The sequence below is a fragment of the Mesocricetus auratus genome, unplaced genomic scaffold (genome assembly GCF_017639785.1).
Source record: "Mesocricetus auratus isolate SY011 unplaced genomic scaffold, BCM_Maur_2.0 Super-Scaffold_100031, whole genome shotgun sequence".
NCBI classification, from domain to species: Eukaryota; Metazoa; Chordata; class Mammalia; order Rodentia; family Cricetidae; genus Mesocricetus; species Mesocricetus auratus.
In genome coordinates this window covers 16,420,078-16,446,192 of record NW_024429212.1, presented here as the reverse complement: position 1 = coordinate 16,446,192, position 26,115 = coordinate 16,420,078, and the positions used below count along the sequence as shown (strand labels likewise).

General features: G+C 46.6%; 1 protein-coding gene across 2 annotated transcripts in view; it reads left to right on the top strand.

Annotated features, from left to right (window-relative positions):
* Nucleotides 1-26,115, top strand: part of Tgfbr3 (transforming growth factor beta receptor 3) — a 184,042-nt gene that overhangs the window by 21,609 nt on the left and 136,318 nt on the right. For both annotated transcript variants that reach the window (XM_040733617.1, XM_040733616.1), the window contains one exon: nt 1,794-1,966. In XM_040733617.1, the coding sequence (XP_040589551.1) occupies nt 1,903-1,966 (64 nt within the window). In that variant the 5' untranslated portion in view covers nt 1,794-1,902. The remainder of the gene's footprint in view (nt 1-1,793; nt 1,967-26,115) is intronic.

The window sequence follows — 26,115 nt, the reverse complement described above, 5'->3', positions numbered from 1 at the left end:
CTTCAAGGGGGAGCTGAAGTCGGTTTCATGGTTTTCAAGTCACTCTCCTAACTTAGCATCGTGCCACTTCTAGCTAAGCATTTGCCCCTCCCTGGGCCTTCATCTCAGCTTCACGGGGCCACTTTCCCTCTCTGTGTCCTGCTCTTTACTGTAGGCTCTCCCGGGTGCAATAAACAAAACTTGTTGGGCAGTAGCTAAGAATTACATAAGCCGTCACAACCTAATCTATTTAGTTGTCAGTGAGAAGACCTTAAAGAAATTGGAGTAGTGGTCAGAGTAGCTAGCGTTGGTTGGTTGGTTGATTGATTGGTTGATTGATTGGCTGGTTGGTTGGTTGATTGATTGGCTGGTTGGTTGGTTGGTTGGTTGGTTGACTGATTGGCTGGCTGGTTGGTTGGTTGGTTGGTTGACTGATTGGCTAGCTGGTTGGTTGGTTGGTTGACTGATTGGCTGGCTGGTTGGTTGGTTGGTTGGTTGACTGATTGGCTGGCTGGTTGGTTGGTTGGTTGGTTGACTGATTGGCTGGCTGGTTGGTTGGTTGGTTGGTTGACTGATTGGCTGGCTGGTTGGTTGGTTGGTGATTGATTGGTTGCGTATAATCTGTGAGTCACTTTTCTAAGCTGTGCTTGCTCACTGTCTCTGACTCTCTTACACACACACACACACACACACACTTCAAAGCAAAGACACTATCTCAAATAAGACAACAAATCCCCCAAAACATACATATAAAAATCACAAAACTCAACGGGGCATGGTGGCACACACCTTTATTTCCAGAACTCAGGAGGCAGAGGCAGAGGCAAGTGGATCTTTGTGAGTTTGTGGCCAGCCTGGTCTACACAGCGAGTTTCAGAACTGCCCAGACTACACAGTGAGACCTTGTTTCAAACAAACAATACATGTGTATGAGAGAGGAGAGAGAGAGAGAGAGAGAGAGAGAGAGAGAGAGAGAGAGAGAGAGAGAGAGAGAGGAAGGGAGGGGGAGAGGGAGGGATAGAAGAAGGAAGAAGGAGGGGGAGGGGGAGAGAGAGCCATAAAAGAACAAAGCTCTTATTTTACCTCTTTGCCAACATTAAAAAGGAGACAAGCCCTCACTGCCCCTTTATCCCGTAGAAGATGAACTCAGTCCTGGGCCAGGTGATGTAGAAGGTTCTTTCTAACCCACTCCTGTCTAGAGATAAAATAATAATTTTGTGTGTGTGTGTGTTTTCTAGATCGATTCTCAGTGCAATTGAATTTGGTACTGGTGATAACTTGTCATTTTGACACAAGACTCAGTTTCTAAGAACTGTTTCTTCTTGCTGGCACTCTGAGCTGCATGTCCAGCATCATTGCTTCAGCAGGGCATTGTAACTGCTGATATGACAGGTGACCTGGCGTGTCTGTAATGGTCCTAAAATCTCTGCACAGAATCTGCTTGAGTATGTGGGTGCTGGTCTGCAATGCTTGCCATTCAGGGAGGCTGAAACGGGAGGGGCTTTTGAACCCCAGAGTGTTTGGCTAACCTGGGAAACATAGACCCTGTCCCAAACAATCCCCTTCAACTCCCCACATGTTTAGAATGTCAGGTGCCAGTGTGCCACCCTCAAAACTATTTTCTGTGAGAGTCTTTGTTAAATAACCACCACCTCCACCCTCACTGATCTGAGTGCTGCCCTGCTGTTTGTCATGACAAATTGTTTCTCTCCAGTACTTCTCAGAAATTCCCCGTTTAACTTTTAACATTTAATGTGTGCTCATTTGTGAAATTTCAGTACTGGTTTCTCACTGAGATTTGTTTATTTTTCTAGGCAATCCGAAAATTGCAGAGAGGGATTTTTAAGGACACTTCTGACTTGCCAAGCTCGCCTTCAATCTGAAAAACCAAAGGCGGGAGGGGACTGACTCCCTGCTGGAGAAATGGCAATGACACCCCAGCACGTGATCACCATGTTTGCCCTGCTGAGCTCCTGGGCCACTGCTGGTAATTCTCATTCTGAGTTGCATGCTTCGTGTAGCTTCCTTTGAGCGCCTGTTTTCTTCCCCTCCTCACTCTCCTTGGCTAGAAATATCTAAGCCATGCTATCTTTTTTTTTTTTTTTTTGTAAAACGTGAGTGCTTATGTTCCTTGGGAAAACAAAATGTTTGACTAACGCCCGGATAGCACAGTACCTTTGCCCGAGTTGCCGGTTTAACTAGCCTGGGGTTAGACATTCAAAAGTCAAGGCGGCGGGGTGGAAGCCCAGCTGCCCTCTGTCGAGGCAGGCAGACAACACAGAGGCCCACTAGATTTTGTTGCGCGCCTACTACATAACGGGCGGAATAAGGATTTCATGGTCCTTTTTATTCTTTTCAAAGAAGATTCTTGCTAAAAACAAATAGATCTTCTATATGTCTTCAATATCTAGCGAGATTTGGGGAGGAGCGTGTTTGGTTTCAGCGGCTTCAGATACACTAACAAGAACACTTTTAAGGAGAAGAGAGAGGGTCTGAGAGGTGGGAAGAAAGATGGGGGGAGGGGGGCTTTGTGTTTCCCAGAGACCATCAGAGTATAAGGGTGGCACATGGGGGAGCAAATGACTGTGTTAGGAATATCATCCTGTGCCCCCCGGCCTCTTAGTGCTTCACGTCAAGGCCATGTGACAAATTTGGAAGGTTCTACTCTTATTTTGTCATCATTTGCTCTGCGAGTGTTCTGCAAGGAGCTACTCGAAAGCAGTTTATTGGCTTAGTTCTGGAAACTGGCAATTCTCGACAAGGACAGCGCTACAGCCAGCCACTGAGCTTTAAATGATTAGTAGTATTAAAAAAAAGGGTGAAAACACTTTAATTCAATAAAGCTCATGTAATGAAAACTCTGAGTGGGGTGTAGTTATCTGTGACATTTTTGTAAGAGATTAAATGAAAGATGGAGACACAGAGTTCGGTCTACACAGAGTTGTGTAGCTGAGGCGCGGAGGATCCGGAGTTTACGCTTAACATCTGGTGTGGTGGATGGAAGATAGTATCTGACCACAGCGGCTTCGCAGACAGACTGTGGGACTGTTTGCAGACAGACTGTGGGAAGGCCAGTTGGCAGAAATTAATGTGTAAGACTGGGGGATCAGAACGCCGCCCCCCCACCATTGCAAACGTTTTGAAAGAAAGTTGTTAGTTTGGGTTTTTCTTTCAAATGCCAGTGTGTGAACTTCAACTGCCCATTCTGTTCGTGTGACTCTCTGTCAGCAGTTTCATCTTGTGTCATCATTGAAGAGTTATTTGCCTTTCAGTGTGTGCATTTGCCTTCCCTTCTCTTCCCTCCCTCCCTCCCTTCCTTCCTCCCTCCTTCCTTCTCTTCCTTCCTTCCTTCCTTCCTTCCTTCCTTCCTTCCTTCCTTCCCTCCCTCCTTCCCTCCCTCTCTCCCTACCTCCTTCTCTTCCTCCCTCCCTCTTTCCTTTCTCTTTCTCTTTCTCTCTTTTCTTTTCTTTTTTTAAGATGGTCTCTCTATGTAGCACAGGCTTGCCTGGAACACACAGAGATCCACCTGCCTCTGCCTCCTGAGTGGCAGGCTTCAAGGCATCTACCAGCATGCCCGGTAAAATGTGGATCTTAACATTAAAATGGATCAAGAGGGAGAGAAGGCACATATGCTGTGATAAGCTGTGGAGCTGTGCCTGGGGGACTGATGCAGGGCACAGTTCTCCGCCTTATCACATGACTGGAGGGAGAGTTGCCTCATGGGAAAGTGGGGTGTGTGTGTGTGTGTGTGTGTGTGTGTGTGTGTGTGTGTGTGTGATGGCTTGTGCAGCCTTGGTGGCTTTGATTGTGGATCGGTCTTGCCGAAGACCCTCCTTTCTCTTTGGGACCATCAGGGGAGAAAAAACGTCTACTTAGTCTCACGTGTACCCAAAGCTTTGCAGAGCTGGGAAACAGAAGAGCCACAGATCTTACAGAACTGCGGGGTGCCTGGCACTTAGGAGGGACAGACGCCTCTGTTTGTTTTCCTGGTGTGTGTGTGCACACGAGCGTGTACGCACAGGTATGTGTGTATGTGAGTCAGGGTACAACTTCAGGGGGCACTTCTCAGGCTCTGCGCACTTTCTGCTGAGGCAGGACTCTCACTGGCCCAGAACTCACCAGGTAGGCTGGGTTGGCTTAGCCATCTGAGGCTGGGTTGGCTTAGCCATCTGAGGCCGGGTCACTCATCTGACCCTTCCTTGACCCTGGTGCACTACAAAGTGTGTCCCACCACACTCCACCTTTTAGATTGTGGGCTCTGGGGACTGTCTGAGGATTGAACCCGGGTCATCATACTTGCAAGACAAGCATTTTACCGGCTGAGCCCTAACCCCCACGGAGGCTTCTTAAATAGAGAGGTTTGTTAGTTGGTATCACTTTACACAACCTAATGGGACCAAATGAATGGAGGCAAAATCGATCTTGCCTGTGCTGATCTGTGGTGGCTCCTTCCTCTACCCCCTCATACAGCCCAGGCTGACCTCAAGTTTGCTAGTAGCTACTAAGTGGAAGACCTGGCGCGTGAGCCTAGGGTAGTTTTGGCTGCTGAATGCAGGCCATTGGTGCCTGGCTGGGGTCCCCTAGGAGGAGAGCCCACGTGTGGGATGAATGAAACTCTCAGCTGGATTACGTACCAGCTGAGCAGCCACAAAGTGTGAGAAATTGGGTAGAAGGGAGGGACCGGCCACTAGAACAGACCTAGGTAGTGACCTAAGCTGCCCGTGTTCATTTTCGTTTCACACAAAGGGCCTTGTGGCCATTTTCCAGGACCGGGCTGGGGAAGCAGAAGGGACGAAGGTGGTGAAAGTTGTCTTGTATGTATCTCCCATGGGGGAGGGGCAAGAACATGAGGTGCAGGGGGGAAGGGGGTGGGGTTCATGCGTTGACCCATGGCTTGGCAGGCCCTTCTGTGGAAGCCTTTCCCTCTCCCTCGTTGGCTTGTGCTGGGGAAGAGAAAGGGGAAGCAGGCAGGCAGGTGGCAGCCGGCCATGACCCAGGTTACCAAGTGGTGTGACAAAATGCATCCATCCTTTGCCTCCCCACTTTTCTTCCGGCGAGGTGTCGCACGGCATCGTGGGAGCCAGGGTTCTGCCCTCGAAAGATGTGCCAGGTAAGACCCAGAATGCCTTTTGGTTGGCAGTCGCCGTAGGCCAATGGGCCCCCTTTTCAGAGACACTGTGATCTATCTCACGTCGAGAAAGCAGGAGGGTTGAGAGTCAGTGCGGGCCACCGCTGCCACAGGCTCAAGTCTGTTTCCACTGTAAAGACACGCTGCACATCTCTAAAAAATAGTAGCTGCCGCATCCGAGGTCTGCCAGTGTCCACCGCGGGTGTTTCCAGAGTCCCGGTGATGAGAAAAAGGCATGCAGGAAGAATTCAGGGGAGCCGGCTTGGCTGCATTTGCTGGCTGGTGTGCCGGGTCAGCAGGTCTGCTGAGGAGATGAGTTCTGCAGAAACTCCCCTGCTGCAGCACTAGGGGTGAGAGGTGATGCTTGGCTACATCATTTCCTGTCTTGCTGTGGTGTCCAGGTGTGTCCTCTTGGAGTCTTGCCCACAACCTATGGGCAAGTTTTATCCAGCATGCTTCTCCTCATCCTATGGGGCTGCACCTGGGGTTCCAGGTGCAGTCCACAGGGAAGCCGAGATGGTTTTCAGCTACACTGCTTTCCTGATGAGGTAGCTTTGAAGTCCTGGGTCCTGGTGACAGACAGCAAGCTGAGGTGCTAGCCGGGTTATACTCCATTTGGAGTGGGTCAAGCTGGCTGCTTGGAGGGTGCCTAAGCTAATATTTGTAGCTGCCATCTTCAAGATGCTTCCTCTACTTCCCGTGTCACCCGTGCCTCCCAGCAGCCTCTGGGGCTAGTCTCAGTCTCTTCATTTCTAGAGCGAGAATGCTGGGACTGAGAGTAAGTGAGTAATTTTGAAAGATGATTCAATTCTTGGTCCAGGTAGATAGAACTCAAACCTACTTACTTCTACAGATAACCTCCAGGGTCGTGTGTTAAAGAGACCACCCCCCCACCAACACACACACACACACACACACACACACACACACACACACACACACACACACACACAGCACCTCATCTCCCCAAACTGCAGCCTGGTGCTTCCCTTGCCAGGGGACACAGAGCTGTCCATTTAATTAATCCTGACAGAAAACACATGATCTTGGCATTTAACATTGCCACTGTCTCTATGGCCAATATTCTAAATCACGTGGGGAAAGTTAAGTGCGGATACATTGAGAAATAAATCTGTAAACTAATATACACCCAAACGGTGAGATAGGGGGAGAAACAGTGATCAAAGTTCCATGCCCTCGGGAGGTACAGGCAGATGGGTGAGGTGTTCAAAGCCATCTTCAGTTATATGACAAGTTCAAGTCTAAGCTGGCTTGGCTACATGATTCCAGTTCAAAAAACACAAAAACAAAACAAAACAAAAAAAAAACCCAACAACCAAAAACCTCCCCCTTCCTCCCCAAAACCCCAAACAAACAAACAAACAAACAACAAAAACAAGAAATCCAGAGTTTACACTGTTTCTGTTATGTTGTCAAAAAAACATTGACATTCAGTTTTCAAATTTTGTTTTTTAATTGACAATTAAGATATATTTGTGAGGTCCGATATATTTTAATGTATGCACGTTATATGTATTTGTGTTATGAGATAGCATATTTAATATTTGAGTTGTCCTAATTTATTACTGTGTATGTATCTGTGTGTGGTATATGTGCCGTGGTTGGTGTGTGCAGATCAGAGGACACCACGTGGGCTCCAGGTCTCTCCTCCTATCCCGTGGGACCTGGAGATCAAACTTAGATAGTCAGGCTTGGCAGCAAGCACCTTTACCCACCGAGCCATTTTACTGGCCCCCCCCCCCAGTATTTACCACTTTTGTGTTTGTGTGGTAAGAACACTTAGAGTTTGCTCTAGGCAGTTCAGAAAGAATTAGTGTGCTGTGTGTGCACACGTATGTGCCCCTGTGCAGTGTGACCAGAAAACAACTTGCAGGAGTTACTCTTCTTCTACCAGGTGAGTTCCAGAGATCAAACTCAAGATTATGAGGTTGGGCAGCAAGAGCCTCAGTCACCACTGCTGAGCAATATCCTGGCCTTTACCCAGCAGGTCAAGTTCCCGATACTTTAATCACTGGCTACAGTCACCATGATACTTTGTAGCCGCTTGACTAATGTCTCCACCACCCATCACTCTCTCGGCCTCAGGCAACCACTGTTTCCATGAATTTGATCATTTTAGGTTCTGTGTAGAAGTGAGATTGTGCAGTATCTGTCTTGCTTACTTTACTTAACATAATGTCCTCCTCCAGGTTTATCTGTGCTTCAGGGCTGGGGAGATTTCCTCCTTTTTAGGCCTGAGTGGACTCCGTTGTGTCATGTGCCTCATTTTCTTTGCCAGGTTCTCTGGGTTTTGCATTAATGGCCCAGGAATTTCAGAATGGGAACCAGACAGCCATTTAGCCAACAACCCCCACCAACATAACCCCCACAAAAAGAAGTAGTCTTAAAGGTTCAAAACAGCTTGAGAAATACCTTCTCTTGCCAAACCAGAGGTCTTGAGACACAGGAATTGATTTGGCTTCTGTGTGCTTTTAATGAGAATGGCTCTCATAGACTCATATATTTGGATACGTATTTGGATACTTGGTCCCGGGTTGGTGGAACTGTTTGGGAAGGATTAGGAGGTGTGGCTTTGTAGGAGGAGGTGTGGCTTTGTAGGAGGAGGTGTGGCTTTGTTGGAGGAGGTGTGTCAGTGGGACTGGCTTTGAGGTTTCAAAAGCCCACACCATTCCCAGTGCCCCTCTCTGCCTCTTGCTTTTGGTAAAGATTTAAGTCTTAACTACTGCTCCAGTGCCTACCTGCTGCTATGTTTTTGACATAATGATCATGGACTCTAATCCTGTGGAGCTGTAAGCCTCAAACTCCTTCCTTAAGTGGCCTTCGTCACAGTGTCACTTCTCAGCAATAGAGATGTGACTGCTAATTACAGCCTGTAATTATTTTTGTCTTCAATTCTTTACCTTTGTGTTTAAGATTTATTTTTGATGCATAGAGGATGCCTATTGTCAGTGAAGTATGAGCCATCACCAGGGTGCTAAATTTTATACTTACTCTATTTTTAATTATATTTAGTATGTTGCATTGTGGGTTTTTTTTTTTGGTGTGTGTTTACATGAGCACAACACATTTTATAAGTCAGAAGTCCCCTGGGGCGGAGGAGTCCATATGGGTCCTGATGATTGAGTTGAGGTCTTCAGGCTTGGTGGCAACTTCTTCACAAGCTGAGGAAGGTCACTGCCCTACCTAGCATGATCCATCTAGTCTAAAGAGCAAAAAGTGACTGCAGTGGCCTGCTTTTGGTCTGTGTTCTTCGTGGGGCTACTGTACACATCCTCAGGAGATGAACCATCACCTCTTTCCCTCCCTTTCAGTATTTTGCACAGAAACAACACACACACACACACACACACACACACGGGATAGTGAGTAGTTATTTCTCAAAGATTCTCTTGTTCTGCACTGTGTGCATGTGTGTGTGTGTGTGTGTGTGTGTGTGCGTCTGTGTGTGTGCATGCATGTGTGGTTTATGGGAGGCATACATATGTGGGGCATGCGTGTTTGTGGTGTGTGTGATAGCTATTAATAAAAGTGTGTGTGTGTGTGTGTTTGCAAGGCAGTTTACTAACAGCTGTTTGGGTAGATAGCCAGTGAGATTGTCTGTAACAGGAAAGATGAAAAGACCCAGAGATAGATTTGGGCTCAAGCTTCAAGCTGAAGATCAGAGAAACAAAACAGCCAAGCCAGTAGCTCTTCCCTTACCTTAACTGAAATGGCTGATCCTTTCCCCACGAATCCTCAGAGGCAAAAGCTCTCAGTTCCTGTCTCCTCCTCCTCTTATTCCTTTCACCACCCAGCCATAATTACTCCTGTCTCCATCTCCCTAGTGCTCGGATTAAAGGAGCATGATTCCTAGTGCTGGGATCAAAGGTGTGAGCTCTGTTATTCTTCACTCTTGTGTAGCCCAGGGTGGCCTTGATCTAACAGAGATCCATCTCCCTCTTAATCCTGAGTCCTGGGACTAAAGGTGTGTGCCACCACTGTCTGCCTAGCTGGTATGGCTGCTGGGATTAAAGGTGTGTATCACCACTGCCTGACCTCTATAGGTTGTGGCTGGCTTTGCTTTCTGAATCCTCGGGCAAACTCTAATAAATCATAAACACTATGTCACCACAATTGTCCACAGATTTGGTGTCAGATTTGGCAGCAGAGTACATTCTTTCTCTTTTTGCATCTGCGTCCTAGGCTGTGTAGTGGTTACTCCACTCTGGATTTCTGATTATTTGAATTATTTTAGGGTACCAGTGGCAGTCTGTGTTTTGAACAGTGGCTAACATTTTCGCCAGGACAGAGTTATCTGCATGTTCCCAGACAGCTGTACAATTTCTAGAAGTTTATAGTTCGGCACAGTTGTGTACATGGGAAATTAGATAACTGATCCTTGATATTTTGGCAGTGACACACACTGTGTGGCAAAGGGAAAGCTACTTAGCTCCTCCCTCGTAGAAGCAGGGACCCGTTCATCATTTTGCACTTGCTCTACACTTTCAAATACCCACAGTGTTTGAGATAAACCCCGTGGTCTTGTCAAGAGGCTGTGACAAACCTGCTAAAGTCTCAGGCACTTTGCTGGCTTCTGAGGCACAGAGAGGGGGAACGTAGAGCCAGTGCTTTTGTCCATGTTCATTTTTGCACAGCTCAACCTCTGTTTTTTCCTTTCTTCCTTTTTTAAAATTTAAGTTAGAAACAATCTTGTTTCACATGTCAAGCCCAGCTCCCTCTCCCTCCCCTCCTCCCCTGCCCTCCCCACCAGGCCCCCCAGTCCCCCACCCAATCTCCACTCCGATCCCCAGGGAGGGTGAGGCCCTCCATGGAGGATCCCCAGAGTTTGTCATTTCATCCAGGGCAGGACCTAGGCCCTCCCCCAAGAGTCCGGGCTGAGAGAGCATCCCTCATTGTGGGATGGGCACTCAAAGTCCATTTGTATGCCAGGGATAAATACTACCCAAGGCCCCAGAGATTGCTGAGGCCTCCTCACTGGCACTACATTCATGGAGTCTGGATCAGTCTCCTGTTGGCCTCTCAGCCATCAGTCTGGGGTTCAAGAGCTCCCCCTTGTCCGGTCAGCTGTCTCTGTGGGTTTCACCACAGGTGCAGTGTTTTATGAAGGACTGTACATAGTGTAGGGCCTTTTAGGCCTTGTGATCATGTGATGGCCCCGCCCTTTCACATGGAGCATTTGAGGGTGAGCCAAAGAATATGATCAGTGGTTTTTTCTCTTTTTCTATGTGCATGCAAGTGTGTGTATATATGCATATTTTGCACGTGTGAGGGTGTATATGCATGTTTTGTATGTGTGTGGATGTGTGCAGGTTTTTTATGTGTGTGGATGTGTGCAGGTATTGCATGTATATGGGTGTATGCATGTTTTGCATGTGTGAGGGTGTTTGCATGTGTGAGTGTATATGCATGTTTTGCATGTGTGTGGGTGTATGTATGTTTTGCATGTGTGAGCGTATATGCATGTTTTGCATGTGTGGTGTATTCATGTTTTGCATGTGTGTGTTATATGCATGTTTTGCATGTGTGTGGTGTATTCATGTTTTACATGTGTGGTGTATTCATGTTTTACATGTGTGGTGTATGCATGTTTTGCATGTGTGTGGTGTATGCATGTTTTGCATGTGTAAGGGTGTATGCATGTTTTGCATGTGTAAGGGTGTATGCATGTTTTGCATGTGTGTGTTGTATGCATGTTTTGCATGTTGGTGTGTGCATGTTTTGCATGTGTGTGGTGTATTTATGTTTTACATGTGTGGTGTACACATGTTTTGCATGTGTGTGTTGTATGCATGTTTTGAATGTGTGAGTGTGTGCACATGGAAGTTCAAGGCTGATGTGAGGGATTGCCTATCTTTGAGATCACCCTCCACTTTACTCAGTGAGGCAGGTCTCTCATTCAAACTCAGAGCTCACTGATCTGGCTAGATTTGCTAGCCAGCTTGTTCTGTGAATTCTGCCTCTACCTTCAGAGACTGGAATTACAGATGGGCCACAGAGCCCACCCAACATTTACATTGGTCTGGGGATCTGAACCTGCTGGCATACTTTTGTGGCTAGTTCTTTAACCCCAGGGGAGCCACTTCCCTCCCTGCAAACATGCTCTCGCAGATCACACTCTGGGATACCGTTCCATAGTTGTAGGGATTGCATGGAGAGATGGAGGTGACCAGGGTCGCTTACTACAAGGAGGGACCTTTGGGAGAGATCTGCTCATTAAATGAATGGTGACAGTTCTGTGATTCTTGTCTGTCAAAGGTGTGCCTTTGAGGAGGAGGGGCCCTTTCTGATTTGACTTTCTTAAACCTCATCCCTGAGCTTGCCGTAACCTCAGGAGGCCGTCTTTCTGTTTTGGAGAGTGAACGAGGAAAGTTCAGAGGAATAGCTGTAGTGTTTTCTCTTTTTGACCCTAGGTAGCCTGTCCCCTGTCTTCTTCTAGTGCCCCCCATGTGTTTCTCTTGCTGGCTGTGCATATGGAGCAGGCTAGACTTCTGAGTGCCCTTAGATCATGAGGAACTAGAAAATCTCCCCACATGACCGAGCTTATGGGAGGGGTACAGTTTGGATTGTTCAGTGTTCTTTGAATAGAAGATGGGAATTAAGAGAGGGGCAGGGAGGGAAGGAGAGGGAGGGAGGGAGGGGGGATAGAGAGAGATAGTATTTTTATTTTCTGAAAGCACTTTTTGGGGGGTGGGGATGAGGGCATGGGGATATATGGCCTAGGAACAATGTCAAACAGGAAAAAAAAAGCCTTTCTGGTGAAAGAAATTGTTTGACTTTCAGGCCCGTTAATGATATAATTGGAGAGCAGGGCCTGACCCCAGGACCTACCTTTGTGGTTGGCAGGGACAGCTCTGGGTCTCAGTGTGGATCTGGTGGGCGCCCTGTAATCCCGCCTCCCGTGATTGCCAGGCTTAATTAGCTCTAGAGGATGCTATCAAAGGCTGTCTGGCAGTGGTTTGCTAATGGTAGGGGACAGATTCAAAAGCACTAATTAATTGTTAGATTATTTGCAAAGCACATGTTGGAAAAACCAAAGCCTGCGGAGAGGGTTGGCAGAGATTAGCCAACCTTCCAGGCTCAATTGCCTTTTGGAGTTGGGCCAAGAGGGGCGGAGCTGTTCTTTGTGGAGAAGTACACTTGGCCCTATTCTTCCCTGAATTGTCAGTTTGCTGGTCCAGGCTCGGGGGAAGACAGAGCTTCTGTGGCCCCTTGAAAGACCCAGAAGAGGCAAGGATGCCTTGAGGAAGCTGTGTGTGTGTGTGTGTGTGTGTGTGTGTGTGTGTGTGTGTGTGTGCTTTGTTTAGTGAGAGAAATACAATCACTTAACATTCATTAACTATATAAATACTTCCCAAGGGCCTCTCCGGGAGTGGGGAGGGAGCTGCAGTTTGATCTTTAGGCAATTCAGGTTCGGGGTATTAAATGCTCAAAGGCATCAGGGTTAGGCTATTAGGGGCTAGGGATTTAGGACACTTGCCAACATGTCTAATCTGTCCTTAGTCTTCCATCTTACCAAAAATACCTGCCCCCAAGAGCATACTCAGCATATTAATAAGCCTGTTTAAAGGGAGATGGGAAGGAAAAAATGAAAAATATAAATTCCTAGTGCATTAGGAAAGCAATGCTTACAATTTTGAAAAGAAAAATTAAAACCCTCAGTTTGAAATTCTGTGTCCCAGTGGAAGCTCAGTGTAGGCCGTATAGGAAAAGGGGGAAAACAGATTGGCGCTTTTTCTTTTGGGGGGGCTTATTGGCGTGTCTTACAGAGTAATAGTCCCTAGACTCAGCCCCATCAGATGACTTATGAGAACCAGCAGTGGTGCCCTGAGGTCCTTTAAAGATGAGGGGATCTGAGGCTTTTGCCACTATTACCAGTTCTGTTGCTTCTGTAGAGAAAGCAGGAAGAATTCGGTCTTTATCTAAGAGCCAAACACAGTCTGTGCAAATAAGAGAGCCCGCTGGAGCCTTGTGTAGAAAGAGTCTTCAGAAATATTCCAAGACCAGGCCTGGCCCTGACTCCCACTGACTGGCTGCAATGTCACCCCCTCCTCCATCCCTCTGTGCTCAGGGGCAGCCAAGTGAGTACGAGTGGCTGCCACCGCCAGACCAAATTGCACTTTACCAACATGATTCAAAAGAAAAGAATGCTAACGGAAAAACTCCAGAGGTCCGTGCCGAGCCATGATACTGTCAGATCTTCCCGGACTCAAGAAAAGCCCAAGATGGTCTGTTACGTCTGTTTACTAAGGCCCAAGATGGTCGGTCTGTTCGGTCTGTTACTTCTGTTGTTTACTACTGGAAAGCATTTTTTCAAGGCGTGGTCAGTCCTCCAGAGAGGGGGCTGGTGGGGGAAGGACTGAGCTCACAGCTCTGCTGCCTTCTTGTTTACCTCAGGGCCCACTGTCCGGAGACCTCAGGGAGAAGTGGCCCAGGAACTGGACTGTTAACCCCTTCTGTAGGCATTTCCGGACAACTTCGTGGAGTGTGATGGGACTAAAGTTGTGCAGAGTCTTGAAAGAGCCCCTGCCTGCTCAGGAGCAATCTCTGGGCTGATCAATGCCTAACTTTGTGGTGGGTATGTGTTGTGCGTGGATTAAACCCACGGCCTCATGCTCATATACCAAGCGGGCACTTTTCCGTCGGGCTCCAACCCTACTGTTTTTTGTTATTGTTAGTGTGTTTCAGCTTTATGACACTCTTGCTTCGGGAAAGTGATGTCAGCGACTGGCGTATCCCTGTTAAACTGCGGCGATGCTATAGCTGATGCTTGAGTTTTACAGTTTTTAAAGATTTTTAACTTAGCTATTTTAGGAAGGAACCGTAGCTATTTGCATTTTAAATACGTGTAAGTAGGGAGGAAGGGTCCAGGCAGAGAGGGAGACAACAAGCATTGCTAGGAATCTGCAGCTTGTCACGTCAAGGACATGGTGTAGTCTTCCATTCTTTTCCAGGTTTTTTTAAATTCTGCTGTACATTTAGTTTTGGTAGATGTTTTTCTATTCTGTGTGCTAGGAATTTCCCCCGGTGTCTCGTGTAGACTAAGCACATGCTCTACCACTGTGCCAAAGCCCCTAGCCATCAGCGGTTTATCTGGAAGACTTCAGTGTGTTCAAGTCTGAGCAATACTCCCCATCTGTGTTTCTCAGACTTAAGTTCAGGCACCTGGTTTAGAGTTATAATTTTGACCCCCTGTCAAGCATCATTACTAACAGTGATGACAGTTATCATTCCCTATGGCTAGAAGGAGCCTGCATTTCAGGAATGGATAGCTGAGGCCGGTTGCTAAGGAAGTTGGTCTGGATGGCGCTGTGCTGGGCGATGGGGACTTCAGTCCTCACTGTGCACTGCGTTTGGTTGAGGCTAGGCTTTCGGAGAGTCACAGCATCTCCTCGCCACCGGTTAAGACGGGAATCCGTCTTGCTTTGGGACTGAGAGGGTCCAGGAGCGGTCTCCGGAATCCAAACATCGAACCTCTTGCCTTCGTTCGTCAGGTCCCCAGCTTTGTGGCCAGAAGATCTCGTAGAGATTTTTTACCTTCTGAGTGCGGGTGTTTAAAGACTTCAATCCAATGACTCTGGTAGGCTATTACGCCTCTACTAAAGGAAGTAATTGTTGTGGTTTGAGTGTGAGGTGGCCCCGGCTCTTGGTGCCACTCGTGAAGATTCCGGGGCATTAAGGAGTGGAAGCTGCTGGAGGGAACGAGTCACCGGGGGTTTCGGGCTTTGGGCTTTGGGCTTTGGGTTTTTAATCCCAGCCCCATTTCCTTTTCACTCTTCCTTGATATGGGTGAGATGTAACCAGCCACCCTCCTGCTCCGGCCACCGCCTCACTGCCACTGCGCCTGCCTGCCACTGCGCCTGCCTGCCGGCTGCCACCATTAGGGACTGCTGCATCTCCTTGAACTTTAAAGCTGCTAGATTTCAGCCTCTCTCTTGAATTGCTTTTACTGGGGGTATTTTTATCATGAGAAAGTTAGACAGCACTTCTCTGACCCCTGGTTGAAGCTGGCCTTGACAGGCAGGTGAATTCTGCCAATTAGCGGTCCTCACGAGTATGATCATGAGTTTGAGGCTTTTCCAGACATCCGTGAGGTCAAAGTAGTTTTCTAAGAATGTGAGGATATCACAAACCAGGCTAACTTTTAAGAGTTTGATAGTATTAAAAAAGAGTTAAGTGAAGCTGCTGGCACCTCCGAGGAATCAGGGCAAAGCCTTACCAACACACATCTGCGCTGAGTAATTTCCAGTTCCTTCATGCTGTTGCCGGAGCTGTAGAAACCTTCAAATTCATGTTAGCGGGCAGCGGCGTCAGCAGGAAGAGCCGCTGTGTGGCTGTTTGAGTTGTAAGTTGAGCTGGTCTGTCTTTGATGGACCACCACATTCCTGGAGGAACATATTGGACAAATGACAGTCATCCAGACTTTGACTAAGTACAAAGTGAGCCTTCTATTTGAGGGAAAACCACTGGTGATATCTGTTGCCAATGCTAAGACCTTATTCTGCCAAAATTTACAATCTGGAGACCTTGTGTCCATCACCACGGCCGTGACTGTGTCATGGTAGTTAACTGCTTTTCTAACAGGACTAATGGAGATGCTGTGTGGCTGTGTGGCTTCAGAGCTCATGGCTTTGAAGGTACAGCATGACCAGGTATCTTATCTGACAATTCTGTGAAACTCAGCAAACTGTTGTTTTCCAAATTGGTTCCTGATACATGGGGCATGAATCAAAATATTCTTCATATTTAGAGTACAGGACAGAGCACTTGATCCTTAAAACCTTCATGTTTTCGGATAATTTTAGATCTAACAAAAGACTTAGGTAGGTACCACTCAGCTTTGCCTTATGATGACAGAACAAGAACTGGTCAAAACTATGCTAAAAAAATTTCTTGGTTCAATGTTATTTACATTATTATATTAATATTTAAAAGGCATTTAGTTTATTTAGACTTTATTAGTATTTGTTTGTTTATCCAAATATCCTTTTTTAGTTCCAGGATCCATCCAGGTTTTCACGTTGCCTTTGGTTCCAAATTTCCTTAGACTCCTCTCGCCTGTGGCTGGTCTTTGTTGTTGTTGTTGGTTTTTTTTTTTTTAATGATTTGGACCCTTTAGAAAAGTACTGGCGAACACACTTCAGTTTGGGTTTGTCTGTTGCTTTACTGGAAAAGAAGATACCACAGAGCTACAATGCCTTTTGCTGGGCATCAGATCAAGAGTGTATTTTGTTGCCGGTACTTATGACTTGGTGATGCTAATCTTGGTCACTTGGTTAGAGTGGCTTATGCCAGAATTCTCTGCTTATTCATAAAGTTACTACTTTTCACTTTAAAATGACTCAGGGCTTTGGAAGAATGCAATGGATTTCAATGCATCGGAGTGCGAGGAGTTCATTATGTGACTCAGGCAGTGTTACAAGAAGCCTTATAAATGACTGCTTGTTGATCTGAGCTATAACGTGGGAGGGGACATAGGCACAAGTCCGTGGAAAGACTGTCAAGATTTGCACCTTCCAGTTGCTTAGGCCGCCAGCTCTCCGCTTCTGCAGGATTCACAGCTAAGGTTTCAACCAAGCACAGATTGGAAGTATGTAAAACAAATTGCATCTTGTACCAAATATGTATAGACCTTCCCTCTCATCATTACCCAAACAATTCAATAGAAAAAATGCACAATGTTCACACATTAGGCATTATAGGTAGTCCAGAGGTGACGTACAGTACCAGGAGGGGACGTGTGCAGGCTGTGATATCTTGCATAAGGGGCTTGAGCTTGCCTGGTGGTGGTAGGGGTGGGGTTCCTGGGACCAGTCTCCTGAGGATACCTAGGGACAACTATGTCTGTGTGAGGCCACATTTCTTCATGTCTTTCAACCAGAGCAATGCATCACAACAAATTGAATGCAGGAGGAGGTCTGAACCCAGCTGTCTTTCATTAAGCTGGACATGAAAGAGATTTGCAAAAGTGTAGAACAGCGTGACTCTACTCTCTAAATGGAGCTGCTTTAGAAACCATTTTTCATGCACGATGCTGTGTGTGTTGGGATGTACTGAATCTGAGGTTGGCTTTGGACAAGTTACTAAGAACTTAAACACTTGCCAGTTTTAGTTTCTATTGCGGTAATCCTATGTGTATGTGTAAGCTTAACATATGTGTACATGTGAGCACATACATATATGACTCAAAGAAACAATACATCAACCGATACCTTCTGATAACACAGAGGAGAAAGCCCAGGGAAACTTTTCTTTCGACCCAAACAAAGGTTTAGTGAAGGACTCTACCAAGGAGTCCTGGCCCCGGAGGAAGTCACTCAGCCTCTGACTGTGAGTTTGCTCAACTGGCAGAGAAGGGGGATTGGTCCATTGAATCCATGAGTTTTCTTCAACTCCAAACTCTGTGATTCCAAATCACCACGGCTCCAGGATGCCATCTTGCCAGCCTGGGTGTTATGGGGAATGTACAATGTCTCTGTCAGAGGTGAAGAGGGTAGGTCTGCAGTAAGATTTCTGAGACAGGGACTCAAGGGCCTTGTTCTGAGTTCAGAACCTGTGATTGATTTCTTTGACACTTCCCTTAAAAAGGAGTTTTAATGTTGGTAAGATTTTTATCTGCAACGAGCAAGGAACTTCTAATTATTGCCGAGTGTTTCTGAGGGTTTGTAAATATCACGAATTTGAAAGTGTCTCATTTCCTAGAGTTTGTTCTCTTCTAATGTTGTATGTAAAGTGATTTCATGTGAACAGTTGTTTTTTCACAAATCACTTTGTTAATTAACTGACTTTTTGAGATTGGTCCTAGGCGTATTGTCTAGGCTGTGATCCCTCTGCTTCAGCGGGGTTAACCAGGTGCCCAAGGCATCTATAGTGAAGCGGGTGGTACACGTGGTAGGTATAACTGCTTATAATCTTCTTAAGGTTAGCTATTTTTGTTCTTTAAAAACCTGATCACTAGGAAGATAGTTTAGGCAGCACTGATATTTGTAGATAGGGAATTTTTAAAAACAATAATAGCTGGGCCAGAGTCCAATACTTTAAAAATTAAATTAGTTAATAATCTCACACTTTGGAACTAACTATTTTGTTTTATGTTGTTCTGTATTATCCTTTGACAGTTTCATACAGGATGACTGAGTTTGGGACACTTTCATCCCATATTCCCCTCTCACCCCCCCCCCGTTTCCTTCTGAGACTCTTCTCAACATCCTCCTTTGATCTCCTCCTCTCTCTTTCTCTTGTGTTCTATGAAGAGTCCCAAACCTCAGGATTAACTTCTTTGGGGGTGGTAGGAACTGATGCTGGGGATTGTACGTAGGGTTTCAGACATCCTAGGATGTGTGATGCTCTTGTATCGAGAGCTTCATTCAATAGGCTACACGTTTTTATTTTATGTTTTAGGATATTTATGCGGCTCAGTCTAAAAGGAAAATCCTCCTCACCCCTAACAGGAGAGATTTATTGAGCATAGTGCTTTGGAGAATTGAGAGCTAGCTGCCTGGATGCACAGCCAGCTCAGCCACGAAATGGCCTTGTGACCTTGTTTAGTTCATGTCAATAATATGGAGGTGATCCAATATCTGTCTCACTACATTGTTTCAAGAACTAGTAACATATTGTGCTTTTACACACAAAACCCTGTGTGCTGCTTGCTATGTTCTGCTAAGCTATACCCTGATCAGTATTGGTGTGGGTTTATCAGTCACTGCCTAGTTAACTTGTAGCTTTTTTTTTTCATGACATTAGAATGTGTTTGAAGGGTGTGCATGGGCACACAAGCCTGAAGTTAACTTTGTGTCTTTTCTCATGAGCTGTCCACTTTTGTTCTTGTTCTTTCCTGGAGATGGGGGTCTCTCACTGGGACCAGAACTTTCTGGTCAGGTTAAACCTGCTGGTCAGTCAGCCCAGAGGAATCTTCCCGTCTCTGCTTCCATGCAATTCCCTAGGAACTGGAGCTACAAGTATGCACCAAGAACCAAACTTAGATCCTCATGTTTGCATGGCAAGTGTTTTTTACCCATTGATCCATCTCCTCAGCTGATATGAGAATTTTTATCTCCTTGGCAGCATTCTCCTCAAGCAAGTTTCCCCTAGAAACATTTCATGTTCTTAGAGGTCTGGTAGTATGTTGACACTTTAAAGCATTTTTATCTTGTCCAGTTCAGCCTGAATTGGTACAAATAACCTAATACCCTGTTGATGGAAATCCTCATCCGTTGCTTAAATTTTAAACAACCTTGTGTTTTGTTGCAGTCTGGAACTTACTGAGCCAACTCCCCTGACCCCCCTCAGTGTCGGCGGTGACTCCATTTTGCCATAATTTAGATGCCTCAAGAGCTTTTGCTTTCTAAGGATAGAATAACGAACTCTGGAGTTTGTGGCTTGAGCATAAGGATTTTTCCCTTGAGTCAGTAAGACTGTGAGCTGCACAGGCATGGTCAGTGCTCGGGGTTCTGGACACCTCTTCCACGACCCCACCCCTGAATGGTCGTCCTTTCTCAAGTGCAGGGTGAACCGGTCAGGCTGGTGGCCACTGTCACCAGTTCCTGGGATGACACGTTTCGGAGAAAAGGCTTATTTGAGCTTGGAGCTTCAGGGGCTCAACTCTCGGTTGCTGGGCGACAGAAGCATGTATAAGAAGAGGTCTTTCTTGTAGTGGGGGATAGAGAGCAACGAAGTCAGGCCAAAAGAGGCGCGGGCCAAGATGTCCTCAAGGACTCATTCCCAGTGACCTACTTCTAGCTAAGGCTCCTTCTAAAGTTTCTAGAACCTCCCTAAATTCTGCTACTGTGTGGGGGGACGAGCGCTTGACAAATGAGTCTATGGAGGGTGTTTGTCTTCAAATTCTAATCCCTGGTTGCTTTGCCTTTAAAATTCAACTTTGAATGTATGGTCTTTGTCTGTGTGTCCTCCTCATGGTGGAGACTCCGTGAAGGTGTGTCCTATTGATCCCTGATGGAGATCCTTTGCAACAGGTAGGAGTGCCTGCTGGCCTGGAGCTCACTGTGGTGAGCTGGCCTCCAATTTGTGGCGACCCCTCCTGCCTCTGTCTCCCGGGTGCACCACCATACCCAGCTTGAAACTGCTTAGTGTATACAGCTTCCAGAACTTGGCCTACAATTCAGTGTTGAAATGACAGCATTAAAGACGAACCAGAAATCTCCAATGTGAACCTGTTCTTCACTTAGCACAAGAAAATAAACACTATCCTCTCTAGTGTGTCACAGCCAATCAGTTCTCCAGCTGGAGTTGAAAGCGAACCCTCTGTGGAGAGAGTTAAAGACCTCCAGGGAGACGTAGCTGTAATTACACGAAATTTTCAAACACATTCAGAAAAAAAAAAGACATTTATTTTCCCTCGTGTGAGGATTTCCTAAAGAGAAAGGGTTCTACTCCTATCCAAGGAGGGAGTGGGCTGTGCTATTATTATTTACTAAGTCAGCCCAGCTGGTAATAGCTTCCCACTACAGCCCTGGCCAAGTGTTACAGGAACCTAGCTTGACTTTCCCCGCTAATGAAACAAGAAATATGAATCAAAAGTGCCATCAAAACGTTACAATGCAGAAGGAAAATGGAGTAGAAATTCCATCATTTTATGTCCAATTAGCTCTATTTTCTGGGGGCTTTAGACATTTTCTTACGTGATTTGCAAAGACTACCCAGCACTGTAGAAATTACGGGTAAAATTACAGCGACAGACGCTGAGAACCTGAGCAGTCAATTAGGGCAATGGGGGCTCCTTTTCCTTAGGTGTTTGTGCCCGCCCACCACACCAGTAGCTGCACTCTCCATAGAGCCAGGATGTATGTTTGGGTCAGTGCTCACTTGGCACAGTCCAGGGACTAACCGGATCATTTTTTTCTCCGGGAGAAACATCCTTTGATTCTGGAACCTGGGAGGCAGCCTGCCTCGTAAGCCTGGTTTCTTTCACACTTGCCCTGTGGCCTGCCTTGGCTTAATGGTTTAACTTGGTGACTTTGAGTGGGTTAATTCAGCTTCCACTCCCCCCCCCCAACCCGTGAGAAACAAGACACTGGTTGCGTATCACAGAGTGGTTGTAAGGGCTTAGAAGAGACCCTGGTACAGAAATGCTTATAGAGGGCTGCACTGCCGCTGTCAGCTTGGGTGTTTTGAAAAGACTGCAGTGGAAAATAGGTAAAAGAGTGTTGGAAAGTAGCAGGGCGGTGGTGGTGGCTCACTCCTGTAATCCCAGCACTCAGGAGGCAGAGGCAGGCGGATCTCTGGAGTTCCAGGCCAGCCTGGTCTGCAAAGCTACACAGAGAAACACTGTCTCGAAAAACGAAACAAACAAACTAAAAAAAAAAAAAATGTTGCAAAGCTCAGTGTTCTTGTGCAGACTCGAGGGACTGTGTGGGCTCTCTGTCTTGGTTCATCAAAGGAGACCTCAGTGCTTGCAAGGTCCTCCAATGGAGGGACACTGTTTCTATGTGCTTTCTTCTGGAGTGTGGCTTTAGTGCCCCGTTAACCACAAGCTAGGAAGAATGCTTTGAGAAGCTTAAATTCACTAGTTAGAAAATGAAATGATGGAAATCAACCTATTTTTCCCTCCCTCCTTCCCTTCTTCTCTCCCTCCCTCCCTCCTTCTCATATAGCTGAGGCTGATCTTGAACTCTTGATCCTCCAACCTCCACTCCCCAAGCACTGACCTCATAGGTGTGCACCACCACTCCAGGTTAACTTTGAATTTTCTTCACTTTCTTTTTGGGGGAAGGGGTACTAAGGATTTAATCTAGATCCTTTTGCAAGTGCACTACCACTGGCCCTGCTCTTAGCCCTTTGATTTTTTTTAAAGCAGTTCTTGTACTTGGAGCTCTAGCTGTTGAAGTTCTTACATTAGGAGGTCTTAGGAAAAAAAAAAAGACCCTGCTCTTTATTAGACTTACGTCATTTATAGCCAAAATAGAAAGGAAAGGTAGACAACATAAGAAGACAAAGCATGTATGTTTTATGTTTTTTATTTAATTTTTAAGTTTTGAGCTTTGTTATAAAAATGTTGCAAACACACACACACACACACACACACACACACACACACACACACTAAAATTAACCAGACCCGAAGACTATTCAACCATTTTCACTAGAGCCAAGAAATGGAATCAACTGAGTTGTCTATAAATAGATGAATGGATAGTGAAAATCTGGAATATATTTAAAATGGAACACTGTTTGGCTCTAAAGAAAAATGAAATCATAAAATTTGTAGGAAAATGGATAGACTTAGAATCTAAAATATTAAACAAGATCACATATTTTCAGAAAGAATAAAACCGAGTGTCCTCCCTCAATTCAGAATTTAACCAATACCACACACACACACACACACACACACACACACACACACACACACACACAAATGTACATGTGGTTACAGTAGAACACACAGGAAAAAGAACCAAAGACTGAATCCTGGGATGAGGAAGGACTGAGTATAGGTAATGGACACAGTTATGAAAAAGGATATAAAGCTAATCTAATCGTTTTTCTAGTTCTAATTCTGTCATAGATTTGTTGTTGTTTTTGGTGATGGATACATGTCTTAAATATATTCAATAGTGGGAGAGTAAAATCCCATGTTAGCTTTCCAGCTTCTATTCCAAACACCTACTCTAACTCTGGGTGTGTTTTTTAACACTGTATGTGCTAATGCAACTCCACATATATTGTCTTATCAGTTTATCCCTGAAGAGGGTGAAGCAGTTTTAAATGTGCCTGCACCAGCCCCTGTCCAGAGCTCACCCCCCTTTCCCTGTTAAAATAAATTGGCCATTATATTTAATAGGACTTTAAACAGTGGTAACTAATTGTGACATATTTTGATGTTCAATGGGGAAAGGAAACGCTTTATGTAAACAGAGGTTAACAGGGAGTCTTTGAAGGCTGAAGTTACTTGCCTTAAAGCAGTCTTAACTATTTGGTTTTCCTCTGGCTTGTAATAAAAATATAGGGGCAAGAATGTCAAGAATTACAGGATTTGAACATTTAGCTCTGTTTGCAAAGCAGGTTTGGCCCATGTTTTCAGGCCTTATGAATTACTAGGATAAATTAGGGGACTTTCAACCTTATAATCATCTGATCAGTTATTTTGGTAAAGACAGAAATACACGTTTTTTTGAGAATGTCACGTCTTGTTTCCTTTTGTCTTTAAAATGGCTATGTATCTGATTATGGTACCAGGTTAATTTTTTTTCCCTTTGAGGTAGTCTTACTGCTTGTAGTCTAGGCTAGCCTCCGACTCACCACATATGCCAGGCTGACCGTGAACTCCAGGCCACCTTCATGCTTCAATCTCCCAAGCGCTGGAATTACAGGTGTGAGTGGGCCCCACACTCTGCTTCCGAGGAGTGATTGTCGAATCTGCTTTTCAATTGAAGATGTGTCTGAAAGACAACCAGGTGGGGTTATGTCCACATATGTCTTGTAACTTCTGTGGCCTCAGTCAGGGTGATTTGCCCAAGGGACAGGGATTTGACTATAAAGTAGCGTCACGTTTTTTGTTTTGTTTTGTTATTTTGTATGTGTGTATATGCGTGTTTATGAATGTGCACACCTGTGGAGACCAGAGTTGGATGGTGGGTGCTCCCCTATAGCTCCCCACCTTATAGATTAAGGCAGGGTCTCTCCAGTGAGCCCAGGGTTTTCTGGTTGGGCTAGTATAGCTAGTCACCTTGCTGGGGGGATCTCCTGTCTAGGACTTTTGAGCGCTTGGGTTACTAGCTGGCTGCCACACCTACCTGGCACTTCCGTGGTGCTGCGGATGCAAATTTAGTCCTCAGGAAGATGCTCGTTACCCTCCAAGCCGGCTCCTTGGCCCGGAGTGACTTGGTTTTCACAGTAATTTCTGTTGTAAAGCTCATACCTAGAGGACAGAAGCCGTGCTCTTCAAGCAGAAGGCAGACGATTCCCGGCTTTTACGGGTAGATATTCCCAGGGCGCATGCCCAGGACGCTTCCACGTGGGTTGCGCTCATCCCCCACTCGGTGTGTACCGCAGGCCTAGCAGATCTCCGGGCCTGTGGACGGCGTTGCCTAGGGAAGGAGCAGACAGTAACAGCGGTTTCTAACCTGAAGAGGCCGTGGGATTCCAGCCCAGCCTTTCCTGCTAGATAGAAGGAATGTTGAGTTTCCTGCTGTGGGGTGGGAGAATGGACTCTGCCTCGCCCGCCCCGGAAGGGAAAAGGGCACCAGCGAGCATCACACCATGCATACATAGGGTGAGGATGTGACCGCTCCAAGGGGGAAGGTTTTCATCGTGGAGCTTGACAGCGGGAACAGACAGAGGCGTCTGGAAGACTGCAGAACAGGAAGAGGAAGTGGCAGACTGAACAGGGCCATCGGAGTGAAACGGGCCTTGAGGAGGGGAGGAAGAGCAGATCGAGAGAGAGGAAGAGAAGAGATGGTCAAGAAAGTGCCTGGGCAAGACGGCAGGGTTATGTAGGGGAGAGAGGTGTCCATGCAGTGAAGTTGGGTAGGGCAGGGTGCCCGGTGAGAAGAGGCTCAGGTACCCAGGGAGCGAGGAGGTCAGCATGTGCTTTGCTGTGCTAATAGGCAGCACCGATAGCCATTTGCCCCGTTTCTTTTGGACCTGACAATGCACGAGCGTCTCTGGCCCGGATCCAATCTGACTTCTCTAAGGTCCTTCTCTCCTCCGCTCCATCTCACTGCCCTGGGGACTTCCAAAGACCCCAACAGGAGGTTTCCACACCTCCTCTACCCCTTACTCTTTCTGAGCCTCCAGGCCGAGACCTGTCAGGTGGGACAGAATTGGATCCCTGTGTAGCAGCTGGCTCTGCAGTCCCGTCCCCCCCCCGGGGGGGCCCACACTCCTGGGATGAAGTACTAGGCGGTGTGACTAGCTCATGCTGGCCACAGATGCATAGGGATAGACCTTAGGGCCTAAGGAACGTTCTGGGTGACCTCTGCTATTAAGCAGCTGCACAACACCAGTCGCTGTGGCAACTGGGCTCTGTTTACAAAAATGAACGAGGACTTCAAGCCCAGGGCATCCACACCATGGAGAGGGCTCCCCTCGGAAACTGACTGCCTGCCAGATTGCCAGGGCTAAACCAAAACAAAGACAAACCAAACAAAAGTAGCCTGGAAGTCGTCTGCCCTTGGGGGCGTACACCAGGCCCCCAACGCCGGTGTCGTTCTTTGCTGGGCTGACCATTTCAGGGTGAGCTTGTTTTGATTAAGTCGGAGAAGACAGAGGCCAAGGTTATGGCCCCAAGTGTGGTCCAGCCTGGCGCTTCTCAGCTGTGAGTTTATATGGGAGTAGTGTTGAGTACTGTTTAGAACTAGAGAGTAAGTTTTTAAAATCTTCTTTTAGGTTATGTCGTTTTAAAAAAGATTGTGTGTGTGTGTGTGTGTGTGTGTGTGTGTGTGTGTGTGTGTGTGTGTGTGGAGTTAGAATTATAACTGCTTGTGAGCCATCTGACCAGAATGAGGAACTTAACTGGACTCTTCGTCCTCTGGAAGAGCAGCGAGTGTTCTTAACCCTCCCAGCCATATTGCCTGTGCCCGGGCTGTGTCTTTATGCGAATTGTGGAGCTGTCAGGAACAGCTGACCTCAGAGCATATCCTCTTTGAGCCCTTCCTTTCACAGTGAGTGGTGGTCTTTCGCGTCCAAAGCACCCTTGGCAGTTTGGCCTTCCCTCTTGGAACGGAGAGCCGCTGACATCCCTGAGCACACACACCATTGAAGCTCGGAGCCTCTTTTGACTTGGGTTCCGGGCTCTCCCTGTGTCCTCAGGTTTTACCGTCCCATGGCCGGGTTCTTAGCAACACTCATGTCTTCGCTCTGACAAAGCCAGAGTCGGTTCTTGGGTCTTCCCATGCCTTGCTGTAAGAGCTCCTGTCTCTGTGAGTCTGCTTGGGCTGTGTGGCCCAGAAGACCTCATGGAAGAGAGCTTGCTGCGGTGCCGGAGAGGCTGGCATTGGTGTGTTGCCAACAGAACACATGCCAGAATC